The 21,787-nt window shown below is 41.5% G+C and overlaps 1 protein-coding gene across 12 annotated transcripts in view; it reads left to right on the top strand.

Annotated features, from left to right (window-relative positions):
- The window catches only part of ERC1 (ELKS/RAB6-interacting/CAST family member 1), a 302,298-nt gene extending 282,578 nt beyond the window's left edge, over positions 1-19,720 (top strand). For 3 of the 12 annotated variants that reach the window (XM_055808142.1, XM_055808144.1, XM_055808146.1), the window contains 2 exons: positions 1,509-1,697; positions 13,006-19,720. In XM_055808142.1, coding sequence (XP_055664117.1) covers positions 1,509-1,697; positions 13,006-13,143 — 327 coding nt within the window. In that variant the 3' untranslated portion in view covers positions 13,144-19,720. Of the gene's footprint in view, positions 1-1,508; positions 1,698-2,749; positions 3,387-13,005 lie in introns of those variants that run through there. The other 9 variants (XM_055808140.1, XM_055808145.1, XM_055808141.1 and 6 more) reach the window with 4 other exon arrangements.
- Positions 19,721-21,787: the final 2,067 nt, after the last annotated feature.

Here is a 21,787-nt window from a genome sequence, read left to right on the forward strand (position 1 = left end):
GAGTGGAGGACAAGGAGCCTGACATTAGTTAGCTGCTTAGCCGTGGCTCTCAGATCCTCTCACTCTACAGAAATTAATCTACATAGAACAGTGTTAGAAGCAAAATAAGTGAGCCCTGACAGCCTTATTAAAAGGGGTCGAAGCCAGAGTCTTTGTTGAAAGTAGCGCCAGCACCCTGCTTCTGTTGACTCAGAGATTATCTCACTCCTTATTCATTAGCAGGGTCAGAGGTGTCCCATTGAAAAGATATCCCTGGCCCACTAACAAACAGCAGGTGCAGCCCCTGCCCAGGAACACAAAGACAAGTTGCCACTATTGTGGCAACGCTTTCCAGCTCTCCTAGCTGGTGCACATCAGTGCCTGTGGCTTCAGCACCTCATTTTATGGAACAGAGGCACTAAGCCCAATTCTTCCTTAATTTTTCATCAACCGTAAACCCTTGAGATTTGTATTACTGCGGTTTTGAATATATGCCCACAAGCACCTAGAACAATATGAAGCAGTATTCTTGTGGGAGGGCATAGTGAGGGATTCCTGGTATGTATTTATGCACTTGAGCTCTGTATTTTTGTAAAACAAATGAAAAATGGCTCTTCAGACACTTTTTATGAGAACTGGATGACTTCAGTTTGGATTGCATTGAACAAGGATTAGATGCGGATTGGGTAAAGTATAAGAAAATGAAATAGTACTTATTAAAGTCCTTTGATTTTAGTTTTGTAGTCTATTGTATAGAACCTGGTTTGTATAATAAATGAAGGTCATCGCCTTTTCAAAATTACAGAAGACTATATCTTAACTTTAGAAAAGATTATAGAAAACTGTATGTTAACTTTCTGGTGAAGATATGTCTCTATCCAATTTCTACAGTAGAGGTACATTCATCTTAGAAAGTAGAATCATAGGATAACAGAATTGTTTAGATTTGAAAAGACCTTTAAGATCACGGAGTCCAGCCATTAACACAGCACTGCCAAGTCCTCCACTAAACCATGTCCCTAAGTGCCACATCTTGGCATCATTTTAAACCATTCTCTTTAGTAAGAACATGTTTATTGCATACTTAAGTTACAATGAAATGTTTGTTGGCAAAATGAGTTAAAATCTACATTGCCATTGCCTTAGTTGTGGACAGACACCTGTTATCAGAAAAATTAATTTTCCCTAAAGCAGGGAGTTGAAATAGTTGACTGAAGCACTGCTGGATAGTCAGAAGAATTAATGCATTCAATTTAATATTGTTTCATTTTTCACCCATATCATCATTATTTCCTATATTAATCGGACAGCTGTCATCACCACACCTCCTTCCCCTAGTGTGCTTGGTTTCTTTCTGCTTCAGCTAGATGGTTGCTGGGTCATGGGATGGCAGTACTGGGTGGGAGAGAGGGTGTTCAAGTTCCTTCCAGTATGAAGCTGAACAAGATTGTAATTTAGAGACTGGTCTTTGCTTTCACCAATGCTTGGGTCTCAGGCTGTTCCTCACTGTTTCTGTTCTCTTATTGCAGATAATTCAACCCCTCTTAGAACTTGATCAGAATCGCAGCAAGTTGAAGTTGTACATTGGACATCTGACAGCCCTCTGCCATGACCGTGATCCCCTGATTCTGCGTGGACTCACCCCACCTGCTTCCTACCACCTGGATGATGACCGGGCAGCTTGGGAAAAAGAGCTGCAGAAGATGACCCCAGAGCAGGTGAGTGTGTCATCTGAAGTTCTGAACAAGGGCCTGAACTGTTGATGTAGGTCTTACTGATGTGCCACACCGAAATGTTGGGAAACCATTCTGTAAGTGGTGAAAACAGGTAGCAATGTTCCACTCTTGAGCTGATCGGAGGAGTCAGTAATTTTTTGTATCACTGACACTTATTATGGAATCTGATCTGTTCTTTTAGCTGTATTTGAGGCCATGCATCTACACACTCGTGGGAAATCAAACTGCAAGATACCACTTTTGCCATGTTTTACCTGTTAACAAATTTTAGCTGCTCTCTATAACTTACTGTAGTCACAGAGGTCTTAAATATTTTTTTAATGACAGTAACCATTTATATTTTAATTAGCACATTTTTATGAGTGACTTCATGTAAATGAATACGATGTCCTTATCTTCTGTTACAGTAAGTTCTGCCAGTAATTTTTTCTGCTTACCACCTTATCTGGATACCTAAATCAAGATTTGGACCCAGTGTACTAGATGCAATACCCCCACGGTTATGCACACATAGACACACACACAGTGATTTCAGAAGTCCAATACTGTATTTCCAGGAAATCTGGAATACAGAATTGAAAAGGTTTAATAAAAGCTTGTCCAATAAAGTCTCTACAGAGACCGTTAATCTAGCCACTGAACAACTACTGAAATAATCTTCCTTTTTCCCAGCTGTAGTGATGTCTTGCCTTCCTTATTCCCTTTGCTGGTTGTTTTTATCTCTTGATTTTGGACTATAATTCATCATTCCCCACAACCCTTTTTTTCTCATTTCTTCTTATTTCTCATTTCAGGTTTTTTAAATTTTACTCCTATATTATTGAATGCTTTTGAGCTTGTTTTTTTTTAGTTACACTACTGTAAGGAACTTGTACCAGAAATAAATGTGACTGACTTTGTCTTTTTGACCCTGACTTTGGATTATAATGCCAATTCTTTCACTGAATTATTCGCTTTCATATGTCTATATCAAACTCTATCCAGCATGCACACAAACTAGTCTAAGGCCTATATAGTTAAAAGTGCATTTGCAGGTCAGTGAACACCGTCTTGAGCCAATTTTAATCCAAAACTTGGAGAGAGCAGCTCAGCAGCCAAATTACTGGAAGCCAACAGAAGCATGTGTAACAATTCAGAAAGAAGAGCAGATCTCTGGAGGTAAATATGCCTGTAACAGGGCCTTGATGGTAAAGGACAGTTGATCTCTATATTTGTCAGATTGGGATGAAGCAGTGGATGACAAACCCTGTAGTACATATGGGAGGCACCTCTGGAAACAAAAGTAGAGGCTGGATGTGGACAAAGCTTGGATATCCCTGAAATAAACTAACTGGTTTGTTATAGCTGTGATGGTCTTTGAATATAATCAGGACCTGTGAGGGTAGGTGATGTCTTCTATTTTATCAAGAGATGTAGGTAAAGAAAACAGAAAAGGCTTTCTTTGGCAGGTTCTTCTGAATAGACAATCAGCCCAAAAGAGCATCTGTTTTTTCCAGTTCTGTTTACTGGTCTAAAAAAAATATAATATTGCTAATTCAAACTTTGCTAGTTCATTAGCAACATTTATGGATTACAGAGTAAAGAAAGCATTTAAGTATAAATTGTGACAAAAAGTATTATCTAAGTGGTCCTGGAGAAGAGGAAAAAATGTATTTTTCCATCCCCTCCCATTATTGTCTTAATTCTGCATTGCTGTCGCCACAGTTTTTTAAATTTGCTACTCCATTTGTGATTCCCATGCATAACTAGCATCTGCTAAAATAAAATGTAGCAGTCTCTTCTGCTTTCCCATACTCACTTAGATTGTATTTAGCAAGCTTCAGTTGAAAACACAAACTAATGATATATTTCAATTTACAAAGCAGATTTTTCATTTAAGTCGTGGAGCTTTTCTGTTTCTAACTGTGGAATTTCCTTTGTGCTTAAAGGATTCCCATGGGGGGTGGGAATCAGCACTCCAGATTCGCAGAAGCCCATCACAGAATACTCATTTTGCATCTTTGGAATTTTAATGAGTTTTGTAAATTACTTCAAATCCAGTGCATTAAATTCACTCCTGTCCCTTCTAATATGATCTTCTGTAGATAATGCTTCACAAGCCTCAGTGGGAAAAAATTAATCCTCTTGAGTGTTAAGAAGTGCTAACATGATTAGGGAGGATACATTTCACTGAACACCAATAATATTTAAGAATGATGCCAATGTATCCATTTCTCACCAATGAGATTATTTACTTCGGTTTGGTGGGTTTTTTGATAAATAGTTGAGAAATCATTTTCATACTGCTGCTTTTGGAGCTGTGATTTCTCACTGCAGCAACTATTACTGGCAAAGGTTGATCCTGCTGTGTTTCATCATAGCAAATATACTGTGTAGGTGTCTCAGACCTGCTGGGGAGGCTCAGTTGCACATAGTAGGAGTTTTCTGTGGCTTCTTCTGGTAGGTAAAACTAGTGTATGAAGTAGATGTAAGCTTTTACTCTTCCAGCACATCCACAGTGACCCACAGAAACTAATGTACAAGTTGTTTGAAAAGCATCTGCCAGCATCAACATCATGGTTCTAAGGAGAATGTATTGCCACATAAATAATTTTGTGGACTCTTAGAGTTTGACTGATAATTGATACCTCTCATGTATAATAGTTTCTTTATGCTACCATTAAATTCAGCTATAGCCCTTAGTGACTTCAGTTGATTTTAATCAGAATATGGGGCCAAGATGCTATACCATTCTTTGCTGGCATTTTATCAAAGACATTTTGTGAAGCTGACTTGCTGTAATAAAATTTTGGTCCATTTGTAATGAAGGCCTGAAGCCAGTATTCTATGAGTATATGGTATCTCAAAACCTAATCTAAACTAGTATACTAGACTTAAGTTTTGGACAATAAAGTATCTACAGTGCTTGGAACCATGTCATTAAGTTATTCATGTGGTGGAAAATATTCTTTTGGGTCAGTAGTTCTGACCCAGTGTCCTCAAAGAAGTTAACCAGCAGTGTTTCTGGAACTGTCCTTCTTTGACCGGTTCATGTCCTGTTCAACCTTTCTTATTAAAAAATTGAAGTTACCAGAAGGAAGGAAGAATGTTCCAAGTCTCAACACTGAGAAATAAAAACTCCATTCATTCATCACAAATAACTGCCTTATCCTAGCAATTTCTATTAAATACAATATTTTCTTTCACTTTGTCTTAAACGTATCATTATGTTAATATTCTTGGGCTCTGTAGAACTACTGCAACATTTCACATTTCAGATAGTTGCCTTTCAGTGAGGGATTTTATTTCTGTATGAAAGGAAATGACATTAAGAACATAATGATATGGTCCCCATATTTATTTATAGTTTGGTTTTTGTTTTTCTCTTACCTTTACAAAAGGAAAAAATGGAGTTGAAACAGGTACTTGCTGAAAATCATTTAAGTATGGTGGTAGTGGTGTTCTGTGGTGTGGTTGGAAGGCAGCAATACAAGAAAATAAAAAAAAGACAACAAAACAGAACAACCAGATATTAGTAGTAGGCAACAGCATTCCATTAATAGCTTAAGCACTATTACAAATGTTTCTTACTGCTTCAAATCCAGCTCTAAAATATGCAGAACCTCATATTATGGAGAGCTTCTTATTTGCAATGGGTCCTACAGTGACAGTCATTCTGAAAAAGTATTTCTTCCAACAGAAGAGGACCTATCTGATTAAAATAATTTTCTTAACAGTCAGAGGAGGAGGAGAAGGCATTTTGCTCCCTGGCTCCCAGCTGTCAGTGGCTCTTCCCAGCCATGTCCAACATGTCCTGGCTTCATCCAGGCTACTGAGGGTCCTGCCAGTTCTGCTGGCTGGCAAGCACCATTTTTTCCCCGCACAGCTGATAAGTTCCTTTTTCCCCAGAGGTGTTTCTAGCCACATTTACATTGTGACCTGGGCATCAACAGCAGCCTTAGAGACCTGGGCAGATACATTTCCATGAGATACTCTCTCAGAAAACACCTGCTGTGGGAGCTTGTCTCACCCCACTGCTAACACAGTGTTGCACCTTCGACTGCTTTGGCTGTGAGTTACACAGAGAGGCGCTTTGGAAAAATCTTTATAGTCATAGAAGAGCCTTTGTAGTAAAGAAAAGTTGTCTTCCCTCTCCCTGTGTAGCAGCTTCAGCCAAAGCACAGGCCATCTAGGGATTCCTGCTTACTAATCCTCTCCCAAGAAACCAGGAATGTTTCTTCTGCTCAACTGCTCACAGCAGAGGAAGGAAAAAGGTGATAATGTTGCTTCACTGTATCACTCCAACCTGCTGGATCAGCTAAATAGTCATGGCTTGGTTCCAAGGAGCATAACTTACATCACACATAATTCACATTTTACTCTCGGCAAAGTTAATGTTGAGCTTTTTGTATGAAAGGACATGTATATAGCTTTCAAATTCCATTGTAAAATTGCATATATGCTTGCTGAATTTTGAAAGTATTAAAAACACATTTTGGTTTGTTATACAAACAATACCGTAAGTGGTATAAAGTTTACTCTAAATTACAAATAGTGATTTTATAAACATCCTGTGTCCTACTTTATTCAGATTCCACTTGTGCTCTCGCTTCTGTATCATCTATGCGAAATTACTCATTTAGTTTCTGTAAAGAAATTCTCTGCCATGTTTTGCATTTAGTCATTCTAAATTACTCTATTACTTCAGAGTTTACCCTGTCTTCCTTCTCTGACTGCTCTTCCATTAGCTTGTTATCTTCCCCACCTGATTTATGTCATTTATTTTTAATTTGTAATCTTACGGGAATGCATAATGTATTTAAAGTTAAACAGCCCACTTCTGGTCTCTGTTAGAAATTAGAAATAACGATTGCAACAATTTATATCCTTCGTGTGCAAATGTATTTCCTGAGTTTAGTTGAGACAGTAATGGATATAGGGACTCTCTAAAACTATTACAATTTATCAAACTTTTATATTAAATTAATGTTTTGGGTGAAGATGAGAACTTAGGATCAGTGTCATAGTTTTTAAATACTGGATGTGGTCACAAACATTATCCATAAATTGACCATATCCATAATGCAACTATCCATTATTATTTGTGCATGGAATTGCTAATTTTAATTAAAATGTATAGTATCAATCAGTAATACTAACTATTCCTAACTTGAAAAGCGATATAAAGGGGAAAACATGGCTTTCAGGACATGGTCAAGTGGATTTTGTGTGTGTGATATGTCTCATTTCAAGCAGTTCCTACAAACAGATGGTGTACCAACCTGAGTTATTACCAAAATATTCCATGGAAATTTCTTTCCTGGAATATCTGACAGCAATTTCAGCACTAACAGGATTCTCCATGACTTCGTAATAAAGAAAACTAACAGAAATTTCTCTTGAAGAGAAGTAAGTAATGTGGAAAGAGTAGACAGGGCTCCAGCTCTGATCTTGAAATAGCTGGATGCGTGTAACTTCATCACGTCATTGAAGTACTTCCTGCGCTGGCCTTTCTTCTCTGTTTTGTGCTGTGCAGGTACAAAACCACAGCTGCCTGCCTACTCTCTGTCCCAACAGTTTAAAATTTTTGAAACTCATCAGCTAGGACATGTAAGGGAGGTATTTAAGATTTGCCTTGTAGACAGGTGAATTTTCCCTGTGTTTGTGGCAATGGGGTACTGCCTTGACTGAACGGGCAGAGTCCCTGTGGGGACACAGAGGTTTGGTACATCAGCAGAGAAAGCAAAGGGCAACGTACAAGCCCAGCATGAGGTGTGCATCAGAGTAATTCTGGCAGCATCTAGCAGTCCGGCTTCGAGAGAGTAAACTGACACCTTGGTTAATGCATTGCGGCTGAAACTAGGAGAAGTAGCTGCCTGACTCTTTTTCACAGTCCCTTTCAGGTGCAGAATTGTGGGTTGGTATGGATTAGGGTTGTGGGGTTTGCCATTATTGTGCATGCTTAGGTCAGTGGGGCCTGGCCCTAGCAGGTAGCCCTGTGTTACAGCCAGTGATTATTATTTGTTCTGCTTAGCCACAGTATAACAACTTTCATACACTATAGCAGCATGAATTTTCATTGTATAATGTACACCACAATTTACATGAACAGAAAACCATCCTCTGACTGAAATGACTGCTGCTATTGCTGGAGGATGGACATATTATCTGCAAGTGCAGGATTTGCAGGAAAATATCTCCATTCAAACGCAAAGTACAACTTACTGGCATTTACTTTGTTCCTTCCTCTCATTTATATAATTCTGAAGTTCATTCATTACCAAAGAAATAATAATATTTCTGCTATTCACAAAGCTTAGAGATGCTCAGGAATGCCAGGTAAATCCCATGTGCAAAGTTATTTCAAATACATGGTGCAAGAGCCCTCAACAATTTTTTTCAGGGTTTTTTCAAAAGTGATTGTAAAATCTATCCAAATGCATTTGAATATATTTTAAAATATTTTTAAAGTTTACATTATTTTAAAAGACAAGACAGAATGTTTAATCTGAAATTTTACTTTAATTTTTAAATGCATGTGTTTTTAAATATTTTGGAAAAGCTAACATAAAACCAAAAATTTCCAGATAGAGCAAAACTATTTAAGGGTCTACATAATTTTTGTTTGTTTGTTTGAAGCTTGGCAGACTGGGATTTCCATATTCCTAACCCTTTCTTTTGGACCTTTTATAAGTCTGTAATTAGAAATAAAGGTTTGTATGTAATTGGCTGTCACTACTTCAAAAACGCACGTTTACGCTGCTTGGTCTGGGAAGATGCAAAAGCTCTTAACCATTTGCCTGAGATACAGTGTAGTTTAACTTGAGACAAAACAAAGGTTAAGATTAAATCAGATGAATTTTTTTGATGCTTATTTGTGTTACTAAATGTATTTTTCAGATTAACCATAGCCTGATCCAGAAACCCCTAAACTTTGTAAAACTGTAATTCCAGATCCCAGTGTTGTAGCCTTGTAGAAGTCCTGCAGTTAACTTCTTTTTTTTTGGTGCTGCTCTCATATTCTTTTTTCAGTTTTACTGTCCATAGCCTGAGATTAAACACTACTTTATTTTTGTTTGCCTTTTTTCATCACTGTTTTTGTGGAATTGTTAATGACAGGAAAATAACACTTTGGGGAGTAAGCCTCCTCCATTTAAATAAGTTTTAAAGGATCTTAGCTTAATATTTCCTTGTTTACATTATGGCATAAGCAAAGGCCACAAAGCTTCTGTGGAACAGCACCACAGTTCACCTAGTGTGCATATAAAACCATAGCATCCTATTAACAATGAAGTTATCTTCCCTCTGAACATCAATTAATCTTTAAATAAGTTCTAGAATATCTTGGACTAGAGAAGCACAATGCCAGCTACCTTCATGGTGAACCACTTGAGATTTTTTTCACTGATGGAGTTTAACTATAAATGGAAAAGTATTTCTATCGTGACTTACTCTAAACCCAGGAAGGAAGGCAGCAGTGTTGAAAGGTGTCTGAATCTACTGCAGGTTATCTGCAATCTTCCATTCCCCTGAGATGCTGAAGGTCCTTTCTGTTCTTCTTTCGAAAGATAAAGTATGAATACTATGAAGCACTTCTGAGGTCCTTACTGTCCTTTACTTTCTGAGCTGTCTGCTTTTACTTGTCATCGGCCAGGCAAATATATCTGGCCTTGCCTTCTCTTTTTTGGTCATTTCTATGAGGCAAGTGCATGAATCTCCTCATATCCTCAGCTGAAAGTGCCAACAAAAAAAGGACTGTTAAAACTCCTCCATTTTTTTATAAAAACGGCACAGGGAAGATAACACCATTTTCATTTACATTCAGAAGAAGAAAATACGGGAAACCAGGAGCAGAATTGATAGTAATACTTTTGAAGAAACTTCCCTAAAATTTGGACTGCCAAACATCTAGGTGAATCAAGTTAAACCATGGTGAACGGGATGTTCCCCATTAAGGAGCTTGTCTGAATGAGGAGTGACGTATGCTGGTCACAGCTGTTTCTGAAAGGAATGACGTGAACGGAGATGACATACATGATACAGAAATGCTGCAACCAGCCACATAGTCAATTAAGATGTCTTTGTTTAAGTAGAAATCACATTATTAAACCTAGATGTTCTGAAGCTAGCAAACTCAACACAAGGCTATCATTGCTACTTTTTTTCAGACATTTCATCACAGACATCTGCCAGCCAGCTGTGTAGACTTTCTGTCTGCACTAATTTGCAAAGCACTGCTGGCCTTCAGCATTCAGAGCTGTCTCGTTTTGGGCTCTTGATGGTCAAAAACTTATTTCTTGGAAATGTTGTCTTCATCTGGTTAAGTTGGCTACTTTTCTTTGATTGCATGTCATTTATTTTAGCTTTGGCATGGGCTTATTTTGTTGGGCTTACCTTGATTTTATAAGGAATCTTATAAATACATACATGCTGAGTAGTGCAGCGAGAAACTGGGACATCACCGACTTTGCATTACTGCCCTGCTGAAGACAACATCCTGCAGGATTCTCCCTCGTCCACCAACCTCCTTTCAGTTTTGAAGATTAATCTCTTTGAGCTGCTTCTATGTTGGATTATTTAATTGCTTTGTCCTTTCCTGGAGCTTCAGCTGGAGCATTTGGCTGGAACGCCGGGAGGAGGGATGCTGTTGGAGGGACGCTGGCCGGGCAGGTGGTGGTGCAGGACCGGCAGGGAGCCGGGCCCTGCTTTCCCTGCTAACACTGCCCTCTCCTGGTTCTCCTCTGGGCCGGGAGCGCGGCCCCTGGCAGGAGCCGGATGAAGAAAAGCAGAATGACATCGTTGGCTTCTTCTCCCGTTACTTGCTGTGCTGTCTCTCCCGGCCCCCACGACCTCCCACCCTTCTGATGAACGGCACCGTGAAGTCTTTGCGCTGGCCCGAGAAGCCAGGCAGCCCTGCCTCAGGATTCAATGCTTAAACCAGTCCTGTGAATGTACCTGCGGTTAGGGGCTTTGCAGGCTGCCTGAACCGCTGGGGTTTCGCTAGGCTGAGCAACCGGAGAGTCAGAAGTAGTCCCTGAAACCCACTCTCCTGGTTTTTAATCCAGCACTGTTCCTAGCTGGCTGTGCTGACCCTTTCAGTCCTGCTTTAGGCTTATCCATCCATTGCAAGTTTCCAACTAATAACTCTGCTAGGCTGTTGGAACCAGGCTAATCGCCTATCCACAGCGTGCTGTTCCTGAACCATTATGGGTTACTGTTGAATTCCCCCCCTTCTCCCCCGAGAGCCCTTACAGAGCCTGGAGTGCTCCCCTCCCTCTCGTTTTCCCCACTTCCCCGGCTCCGCAGAGCAGGATCAGGTTGCTTTTGTATTGTGATTCTTGGCATGAGCCCCTCTCAGATTCGTATAGCTGTTCTGTGAGTATGGCAGCCAGTAGGAACAAAGCACATAAGAACACATTAAACTAACATTCAGCACGCAAAGCCCAAATAATTTACTATATGCTACCCTGCCTAGTAAAGGGAATAGTGTAGCAGGCTTACCCTTTTAATTTCCTTTCTCTCACTTTTGTCTACAGAAGTCTGTACCATAACTTCCTTAAAAAGCATTTATATTTATTCTTTAGTGATTCTTGGGCTGTTTGGTTTTACACAGTATTTCTTGCAGTAACAATCTCCTATGCTTTGCTTGATGCCATCACTAAACAGAGACATACTGTTGTATCTGATTAGAATTCTGATTGTAGAAGTATAACCTTTCCCACTGTGCTGTGCTCTTACAGTGGTGAAATAATCCCTGTTGTCCAGCTGCCTGACAGTTCTCTCTTTTTAAAATCTACAACGAGCAGTGTTACAGAAGTACGAAATACAGATCAAGAAATGTGTATAGTGATGACCAGTTATCTCTTCAGGGACAAAAAATGCCAATTTGACATTCTTTCCATATCATATATCAACACAGTAGAGTTCCAATAAAAATATTAATCACTTAAGAATGAGAAATGTTACAGGACTGACATAATACTGGAAAAAAACCCAAATTTAAAAGAAGGTTCGAGTGTAGATAAGCTAGTTGCTACAGCTGCTCACAGTGACAAAGAACTTTGGATGCAGAAGCTTGCAATAAACTTCAGAATCCATCTAAGCGTATGTACGTGCTACAGATATGCTTGTCATATTCATAGGGTATATAATTTATTTGAAGAAAATCATATCATTGGAAAAACAGAAAGAGTTTTTTGATTATATAGTATGTGAAAGAGTTATCTGCTTGAAAGCTTATCCAATCTGCATAGCTATGTCATCTGTCTAGTAAGAGATGCTGCTTCTTCTTGTTCTGTTAGTTCTTTAGACCACTGTGAGTACAGTAATCCCTAAAATGTTTGCACAAATTACAGCCTTACTTGAGATTCTGCACAGTTCACAGGCTAGCATGGACTTTATCGGTTGCTGGACGAATAAACAGGTTACTGAAGGCAGATGTTTCCTGGTCTTCATTAAGACTCAGTGGGCCCCTAATTCTGGCAATGGCATTAGGCTTGGACCTAAAGACTATGTTCACATACACTCCAAAATGTTGCGTGGCATGGTTTGTAACACTTGTTGGAAAAACAGTTAATAGACTGTAGACAGAGTGAATAAGATAAAGTTTTGAAGTTCCATGTCCTGTTCTGAGCCGATTATAGTAATCTAACCAAAGAATGATCCAACAGGAAATGCAGAGTTAGTAAACAAAAATTGTGTAGGTTCCACCATAATGGTGTATAGTCATCTTACGACTAAGTTAGGAAGCACAGTTTCTGAAAATTAATAATTCCACAGAAAAATCAGAATTCTGGTTCACTGGGTGTATTATGTATAATTATATAATATTCCTACTGATTTTGTATAGGAGATAATTCTGAAGTAATGACCTGTGAAACATCCTGTTGTTCATGAATAAAGGTCAAAGTAGTTAACATACTGGCAAAATGCTGTAGCGCTTCTGGAATACAGTTGCTTTCAGAAAAGCATTCTACAGAAGTTTTTCTTATATTTGTCATAGAACAACTTATGCAGGAGTAGGTAAGCCAGTTAGTTTTCCCATGTAGACATGGCCTTGACTGGGAAGGTCACAAGCCTGGTCATGTAGAATGAAGAAGTGAAATAAAGAGAGAGGAGAGCATTCAGTTTCTGGTGAGGGAATCACCAAGGGAAGGTGCTGATCGTGGAACTGCCCAGCATGTTTCACCTCTGCAAACTCCCTTTCAAAAAGTGTGGTTTATCTTAGCGCAGAGCCTGCTGGGCAGACTTTGTTACACAGTGAACACGTTTAATAGCAAAGAATGACCATGTCTCTGTGTGTTTCTTGCAGCTTCGTGATGAGTTAGAAAAGGGCGAGAAGGAAAGTGCAGAGCTGCAGGAGTTTGCCAATGCCATCTTACAGCAGATAGCAGATCACTGCCCGGACATCCTGGAGCAAGTCGTCAATGCACTTGAGGAGTCATCATGACCTCGGCCACTAGCCCCACCGGAGCAGCCCACCAGTGGCCAAGCCCAGTCAGTCCAAGGAGCCATGAGAGGGGAGAGGAATGTGAAAGACAAAAAATGGAATAGAAACTTCTGGTGCACCTTTTACAAAGAAAACAAAAGAAAAAAAAAAAAAACCTCTAAAAACTAGATGCTCTCTAGGTTCTTCCAGACTATGATTAATCAGTCATGTTTTCATTCAATTTCTCACTGCCTTTTACTTTAGAATCCAATTCCCTATTGACTTTGTTGGTGGTGACATTTGGATACAGCTAAGCAGAGCTCTTCCAAGTCTACTGAGCAAAGAAGAGGGGATCCACTGAACACAAGCAGCATTAGTTCTCCATGAGGTTGCAGTAGGGTAGCCCTTGCCTTTCATTCATTTATTGCTTTTTTCTCTCTCCCCGCCCCCCCTCCCAAAGCTGAAATCCTGAATTTCATAGTGCTAAAAGCAAACTTGAGTGTGCTCTGATTATGACTTATGCCTGGCCAGCATCAGCTAGCTAGCTCAGGTCGTGCTATCTGTCTCAATGTTTCTTACGTTCTTAAATAACAGAGAGAGGGGAAAGTTTCCCTATTTCTTCCTGTTTGTCGCTTCATCTAGCAGCTGGGAAACAAGGTAGGCATACTGGTACTTTCTGTTTACTTTGATTTTTATTGTTCACTGATCTGACTCTGAAGTGCTGAGTGGAGCATTTTTTCAGGTAACTGTTTTCATCTGTTGGTTTCTTGGACTTTTTAGCTGAGGTTTCTCATCATAGTTCTGTTTCTCATTTTTATAGAGAGCTCTCTCCCTTCGAGCAGGTGTGGTCAACAGGTCAGCTCCCAGCTTTAACTTGTATAGCTTGTCCATTGCCAACTTTTCAAGCCATAGCTTCGTGAACACTAGCTGCCACCAGAGTAGTCTTAGCCATTTTGTAAATGAAAAAATTGCATCATTTAGCTTGAAAGTGTGATTTTAAAGCTGTTAGGTAAATCGGTAATATAGTTCTTACTATAATGATAATTTAATTTATTTTGGTTTAGCTTAGGTTGACGAAGAATGAATTTGAGTTGAGAGCAATAACCCATTCTTATAAAGAGAGCATCTCTGCTGGAGTTGGCACCCAGCTGAGTTGATAGGTATAAAATCACAGCTTTAGTTAAACCAGTGCAATTCTTACATGTATATGAGAGGCCTTAGTCTCATTCCCATCCATCTTTGACACTCGTTAAAGCCCCTGCTGATAGGTAGTATGACCTGAAATAGCAGGTCAGTTTGTCATTGTGGTAGAAAGTCAGAATCCTATTTTATGAGTAGGACTTGGGTGTTCGTTCTTGGACTATGCATTAATGGGGAGACACGTTTTTTCCTGGCTACCATTGGTTATGTGTGTCTGGGGGCATCTGCAGGACAGAACCCTTTAACACGTCCCCATGTGCTCCTTAAAGGAGTTGTTCCCCTTCAGCTTTCTCATATTACTTAAGAGATGAGGGGAGGGTGAAAGGAGACCAAATATCAACACAGCAGTGGAAGAAAACTTAGTTTTCTAGTCACTAGCTAATTATGAATTCTCTCAGTAAACCTCCCATTCAGAGCCTGCAGTGACTTACTACATTTTGAGCTCAGTCCCTAAACTGTTATGCTAAGGAAAATGTTCCAAGCACTTTCAGGAAAACTGCATTTCTTACACCTTTCAAATCTGTAGCACAGCTCCCCTGTAGGTCTTTCATGCCTTATTTTTATCTTTAGAAGTGACCAATTGCTTCCAGTAGAAGGGAAATCAGCAAAAGTTTAAGGGAAATGTACCATCTTTTTTTCAAACAAGCACTGAAAATGGGGTAAAACTGAAACCTTAAATACCTGTAGACTGTTGAAAATGATCTGATTTTTAAAAAAATCACATCCCAATTCATTCTACCGTAATGATTCAGCCGAATGAACTAGACCCATAACCGTGGCGATCACTAGGAAGAAATATGTACGTCTCCAAAGAAGAGGTGACTCACGCCTTTTCCATGTTTTGAACTGCCAGTGCTTTGCAAATCAGGAAATGTAGCTTTAGTTCTTGCTGTGGTAGCAGTCTGTGCCTGAAGCTTTTTTTGTCATGGGTGAGGAGAGTAATGGGAACCCGAATGTGTGCAAGGGGGGAACGCCGGAAGGCGCGTAGACAGTGACTGTACGTACCACTGAGCCGTGCCTCACCCCAGAACCACCCCTTTGGTCCCATTATTTGAGTCAGCACATTTCGATAGGAGCTGTTGTTTTGAAATCTTTCCTCTTGCTTTTTCTTCATCACCCCTAATTACTCACTCAAGGAATTTAATGCCACCTGTAAAAGCATCAGAGCCATCAGCCTAACATCATCACACCACTGCCACCACTCCTGACTATCTCATTAACTTATATGGTCAAATCTCCAGCTGCCCTGGTTCCCTGCTGTAAAACAATCCCTCCTCTGTGAGAAGCTGTGGAATTCCCCTTATCGATGGTTCAAATGACTCCTGCTTGTAAACCTCTCACTGAGATGCTCCTTGATAGCGTTTCTGCTGCAGGCAGGGGGAGGGGATGGGAACGAGGAGTGGCCACTTCAGGCTATCACTTCAGTTCCCTTGGTTTACTGCATTGCCCACACAGGGCAGGAAAGTGCTGGTTCTTCTGTCTTTAACTCAGCCTGTGGCTGCGTTTCTAGAGTGGAAAATGCCCCAGCCAAAGACACGGTGCTGTCATGACAGCATGTGCAGCATCCATGCGTCAGCAGCCAGGTGAATCTCCCTGTTTACACATCTCCCGGCCTCTTCCCTGAGAGGATTTGTGAAGCCTGGCTAGTTTTCACGCTGGCCATTTGGTCTTTTATCTCCCGGCCACACACCTGCTGTTCCTCCCATCTGGGTTGTTGGGCCTTTGCAATTTTTCTCGTTAACTGCTGTTATCTTCTAGGTCTTCTAGGCTTCCCATCTTAAACATCAATCTTAGACCTCAATAAAGTGCTTTCAGGGAGAGAGCAGATCTCATTTAGGAACAGACTTGATCCGACTTGATCTCCATTGAACTGTTGCAGGCAATATCGCTGATCCTGTGTCGACCGAGGTCTTGTCGTGGTGAATAGCTGGAGGAACTATGAGATTTGGGAGGTGCTGCTGGCCACAGCGTAATGCTGAACGCGACCAGCGAAAGCTTTTTCTTTTTGCTTGTGTGGAGTGCCGCACCATGGGCCTTAGGGCAACAAAGGCATTTTGCTATCATAACCCATCATGAAATTGTTTATCAGACACATGGCAGAAGGGCTGTATCTGTGCACATACTGCGATGCTCATCCAGTCACCTGACCCACCACTGCTCTTTTAAAACCTTATACCCGAGTGTCAGCGGCCAGGCAGATGCAGTTTCCTAGCACAGTGGTCCTGCAATGCAGCAGCTCTCGGAAATCAGGGGCCCTTCCCAGAGAGCCCGGGGAAACTTGCTTTTTCTTCTCCTGGTGAATGAAGTTCTGTTTGCCATGGGAGCTGTGAAAGTTTTTTCTTTCAAGCTGTCATCTGTAGAGAAACTGAAAGATGTAAGGACTTAAGGAGCTGTCTGTAGAAAATTAAATAGATCATTTTAGCTGGGTTTGGGCTAAAAACCAACTGAAGCCTGAAGCCCATGTACAGTGTAAAAGCTGACACCCCAACCACGCTTGTTCATGATATCCATGAGTTCAAGTATATATTTTCCTCTGAATCCAGCCTCATGTAAAACACTAAAAGGATGTTACAACACTAAAATTGCAGGGCGAGGGCATGAACACTGTTTGTGATTGGAAGAAGAATTGCCTGGCATGCTCCCAAATGAAGCTCTAAGCTTCTAGTGTTCTCTCTCATTTTGACTGCCTCTAACCAGTTTTCCCTCTAGAAAATGCCAAACCCTCTTTGGAGTATCTGATTTTTGCCAAGTCCGGGGGACAGAAGGTGAAGGTCTGACGTGATGCACAAAACTGTGTGTGCCGTTTCTGGTTGCATGGCTGGAATATCCCTTCTCTAGCAAATTTTCTGGTACTTTGGGGCTCTCGGTATTTTGCACAAGGGAGCAGTTATGTCATAAATCTCGTAGACATAACCCTGGTTTTTGAAGCAAAAGGGGAACCTCTTTTCTTTCGCCCTGTAATTCCCACCCATTCTGCTGCTAGTGCTCCATTTGTTGGGAAATTTTGACATCTGATAAAGGTTGACAGGGTTAAGTCCCCACTGCTGTACTAATTGCCAATCGTTTCCACTGGTGGGATCTTTACAAAGGATGTAGAGCAGTCACGCACTGATACCATTTTAAAGCAAAAATTTCACTACGTAAGTAACACATGTATTCCTCAAATGACTGCGATGAAATGTAAAAGGGAAATAGTACAATCAAGGCATCTGATATTTAAAGGAAGCCTTTACTCAGCTCAACGCCTGCACTGAAAGGGGAGCTGGAGAGGGCGCAGAAGGCTGTGGATAACTAACACTGCCCCAGCGAAGCTGGCGGGGTGGGGAGGGCTGGGCACGGGGCGTCGTGGGGCATCACGCCTGGCGAGGCCAGCTCTGCCAGCCCCTCTTGTCAGCACAGCGAGGAAAAGGAGTGTTGGGGGGGGGGTTTAAACGAAATAATGTTTTTAATTGTTTTTTCCACATAAATGGAAGGAACCTTACACAACAGCAGATCCTTCTGAACAAAATGGCTGTGTCTGTTGACTATTTTTAAAAAAAGAAAAAAAAAAAAGAAAAACTCTTTCAAAACTTTTTAGTGTCAAAAGCATAAACACAGAAATCCTGACTTTTTCCAGTGTGTGTGGTGAGTGCTGTAACCCCGTCATCAGTATCTCTCCTGACTTTTTCAGGGGTGTTTTTTTCCTGTTTTGTTTTCTGCTTGTCGATATTGTCTGTGTGGTCCTAAGGCTGGGGCAGTTACCAACGATGTGTGTCTGTCGTCGGATTAAAAAAGATAGTAGTAGAACTGAAAAAGATGTGTTTTAAAAAATATATAAAAATAAATTTCATCAAAAGGAATTCAAGTAAAGGCGCAACAAAGCCATGACTCCTCCTCTCGGGATTGTATGGAAAAGGATTTGTGGGCTTATAAACAGTTGCCTTTCACAGGCTTTTGAGGTCCAAGGCAGTTTGGCCTCTTAGGAAATGTTACAAACCCTGTATAAATTCCTGCTTTCCCAGGTTTATACTGTACACGTATAATACAGAAATGGGCAGAATGACACAGTATTTTGGAAATCAATCTTCTCTGGTCACAGTTATCAACACCAGGTGTCCCTTAAGACAGGAACCACTGATGTAAATGGGCCAAATGCTTTGGCCAAATTTTCCCTGTCTTCTCAGTCACACTGGTCAATACCAGGGACACATGCAAGTGCAGATCGGCTGGTGCAGGTAGTTGTGTGTAGTTCCATTATTAAAGTTTTATTTCTTTGTGTCCAGTATTGGTCACACAGCTCAGCAGGTTGTGGTACAGGAAAAAACTAGCAGCCACCTTCTGCTGCGGTTGCATCAACAGCTTGCAGTGCTTCAGAGGAACAACATGAGGCTAAACTGGCATGTAACATAAGCAAAAAACCCCACACAAATCGCTTTACCTATGAGACTAGGTAAAGAATTTCATTAAATGAATGTATTATATTAAATTTATCATACACTGTTTGTCCCTGCTTTGCACTTCTAGTTTGGATCTTGAAAATCAAGCCAATCAGTTTTGCTTTTAATAGATATTTCCACTTAGGTTCTCGGTGTTTTGGTGGGGTTTTTTGTTCAAAACATTGTTTTTCCATTTGGAAACTGGCAACAAACGGTTCTATCAGTCATGTGTACTCGTATTTGTTATAAAATGTGGTTCTCTAAAAGCCAAATTTGAGCCAGATTTTACAGGTAGACATCGCTTCTTTAATCCACCCCATCTTCCCAGCTCTCCGGGGACATGGCCAAGTCTCTGTCCTCCCTGCCTGCCCAGGGGCAGCTGCATTTGGCCCTTACTGACACACTCATTACAGTGTATCTGGGGATGCTTTAGTGGCAGATGCCTTTATCTGTTCAGATGCTGAAAGAGATTGAATCAAACGGGACCACAAACAGGGGAATAATTTCTGTGCTAGCTCAACATGCTGCTCGAAGCCCACTAAACTAAAACTGCCGTTTCCCTCCAAGTCAGTAAATGAGGAGAGCCACACATGGTTCGCAAATCATTTGTGGGGTTAAAAAAGCCTGTGGGTTGCTCCATCCACTCCACAGAGTCAGATCCCTCATTTGCTTTGGAAGAGACATGTTGCACTTTAGCAGAGGGGCAGACAGGCTTTGGGGATGGGATCTAGTGTACTTGAATTCCTTTTTGAAATAACAGCAGCGGGAGACATTGATGTCTGTGATGCAAGTGCGCACGCTGCCTTCAACTTGTATGTGTTTTATTGCTGGAGTCATGTTACTGACAGAATAATGAAATTGCAAAGAAAATGTGTTATATTCAACTTTGCCTTGATAATATAAACACTTTGTTCATTTTTTTTTCTTCTTTTTTTATTCACAGACTAAGTTCATCAGGAAATTATAAAATTATTTAAAAATTCTGTGCCGTGTCTTCATTTCGATGAATTTTGGTGTGTCTTGCTCGGTGTCCTCTCCTGCGTGCGCAGGGGCAGGGGCAGGTAGGAGGGCTGAGTGGCTGTGTGGCTGTTCCCTGACACCAGGCTTGAGGTCCCATGTGTTGCCCACCTGCACCATTGGAACAACCCTGCTGGGGGTCCCGGCTGCACCGCCTGCCTGGCAATGTTCATGGGCATCGCTGGGACTGTGTGGTGAAGGTGCAGGGCTGTCAATCACAGAAATGTCCCAGTTAGCCCAGGACTTCACAGGTCAGGTAAGTGGAGATACAGCAACTGTGTTTGCAGTCTGCTGTTTCCTTCACCTCTCTCCTGCCTGTTTTCCAAGTAAATGTGACTTAAACATTGCTATTGAGTGACTGAATCCCAGATGAGCATCCACTGTTGAGTCAATGTTGGGATCACATCTTACGGAATAATGTCCCTGGAAAACCTCACTGTGCAAAGGTCAGAAAGGCCGTCCTACAGAGTGTATTTCTGGTGAGACCCAGACGTGGGTCCTGTCCCCATGGGAGCAGGGGAGCGTCACTGCTTCCTGACGTAAGATGAGCCATGCCCCCTGCGATGCCGGAGGAAATGGGCTCTACCCGGTGTCCAGTCTCCAGCCGCGTTCTGAGGACATGGGAAATTGCCTGAGAAATGTCACCGTAAAAATCTTATTTTTCTGGCGTTTTTAACTGTTCTAAAGAGAATAGCATTGCAACATAGGGTCCCACTGGTAAAACAATGTCCATGTTAAACACACTCCACCAGATTCGCCACAGCTGTCCTGAAGCCCCAGCGGACCAGACCTCCCCAAGTCGAGACACTTTCAAACCAACTTCTCTCTTAAAACCTCTCCATTTCTTCCTCCTTTGGTCTGTCTGTGCAACCAGCTTTTCTCTGGGCTTTCTTGCTGGCCTTGTCCCTTCTGCTTTCTGTAGATATATCAGTTCGAGGGGCTCTTAAGATCCTGACTCGCTGTTTCCATGTGAATGACTTCATGTGTGACACGAACAGGCATCCTGATCTCAGTGCTTGGACGTTCCCCTCCCTCTGCTAATTGGGGTTCGATCACTTGGGCTTCAATCGGGCATCTGGAAAAAGGATACGTGGGGATTAAGGGTCTCGGGAGCTTTGAAAGGAAGAGTCCATTGGCCTTTTGGTTCCCAGTCTGTTTTATGTTTGCTTGAGCGTCTTTGGCTGAGAAGGGGATTCGTGATTCCCGTCAGGCCAGGGTGTGCCTGACTTTTGCAGCACAGTCCAAATCAGCTGAATGAAACCACATGCCACATAACTTTAACCAATTGCTGTACAACAGGGTATATGTCGTTCTGAAAGCAGCACAAATGCCATTTCTGAATGGCTTGTCCTTCCGAAAGAGGAGGACAAGTGAAAGGCAAGAGTCGCAGCCAGCGCCAGCAGGAGAGCACATCTGCAGGGAGAGCAGCACATCTGCAGGCAGAGCTGAACCAAGCTGCTTCAGCCCACACCAGCTCTGGCTGCTTGGTGTGTTGTACTGCCGTATCCCCACAGGCTGACTCACATTTTGGATGGCCCATAACAATAACACAGTTCGCACTACAAAGCAAAGATGCCAAATCCCTTTTGTGTGTTATCAGGTTACATTTTATGCATTGTGCAGTAAAACACAACAAGGCATCTGAACAAAACTGTCCGTGCTGACTGCTGCTACTGTGACACAGAACAGGCAAGAGAGCAGTGGAAACAGCAAATGGTCAGCCCTGGGATCAAACGCACACAAATGTAAAACATTTTCCTTTGTGCACATTGCAAAGATAGGGTCATAAGGGTGTGTGGACCCCCTGTGTTACTCAGGCTCCCGATTAAACATGGGCCTTCTGCAGTATTATAGCCAGGATGACTTTGTAAAACCTGCACTGGTGAGGGAAACTGGAAACTACATCAGCAATCCACTGGGAAGAGCAACATAATTGCAATCTCCTGTTTCCAACAGGATCTGCTGCATTTGTGCTATACAGATGCCTCCTGCTTATGTGGACTGATGCTATAGGGATGCATCAGCTGTACCAC

This window comes from Falco peregrinus, chromosome 6, assembly GCF_023634155.1.
Source record: "Falco peregrinus isolate bFalPer1 chromosome 6, bFalPer1.pri, whole genome shotgun sequence".
In the NCBI taxonomy this organism is placed as follows: Eukaryota; Metazoa; Chordata; class Aves; order Falconiformes; family Falconidae; genus Falco; species Falco peregrinus.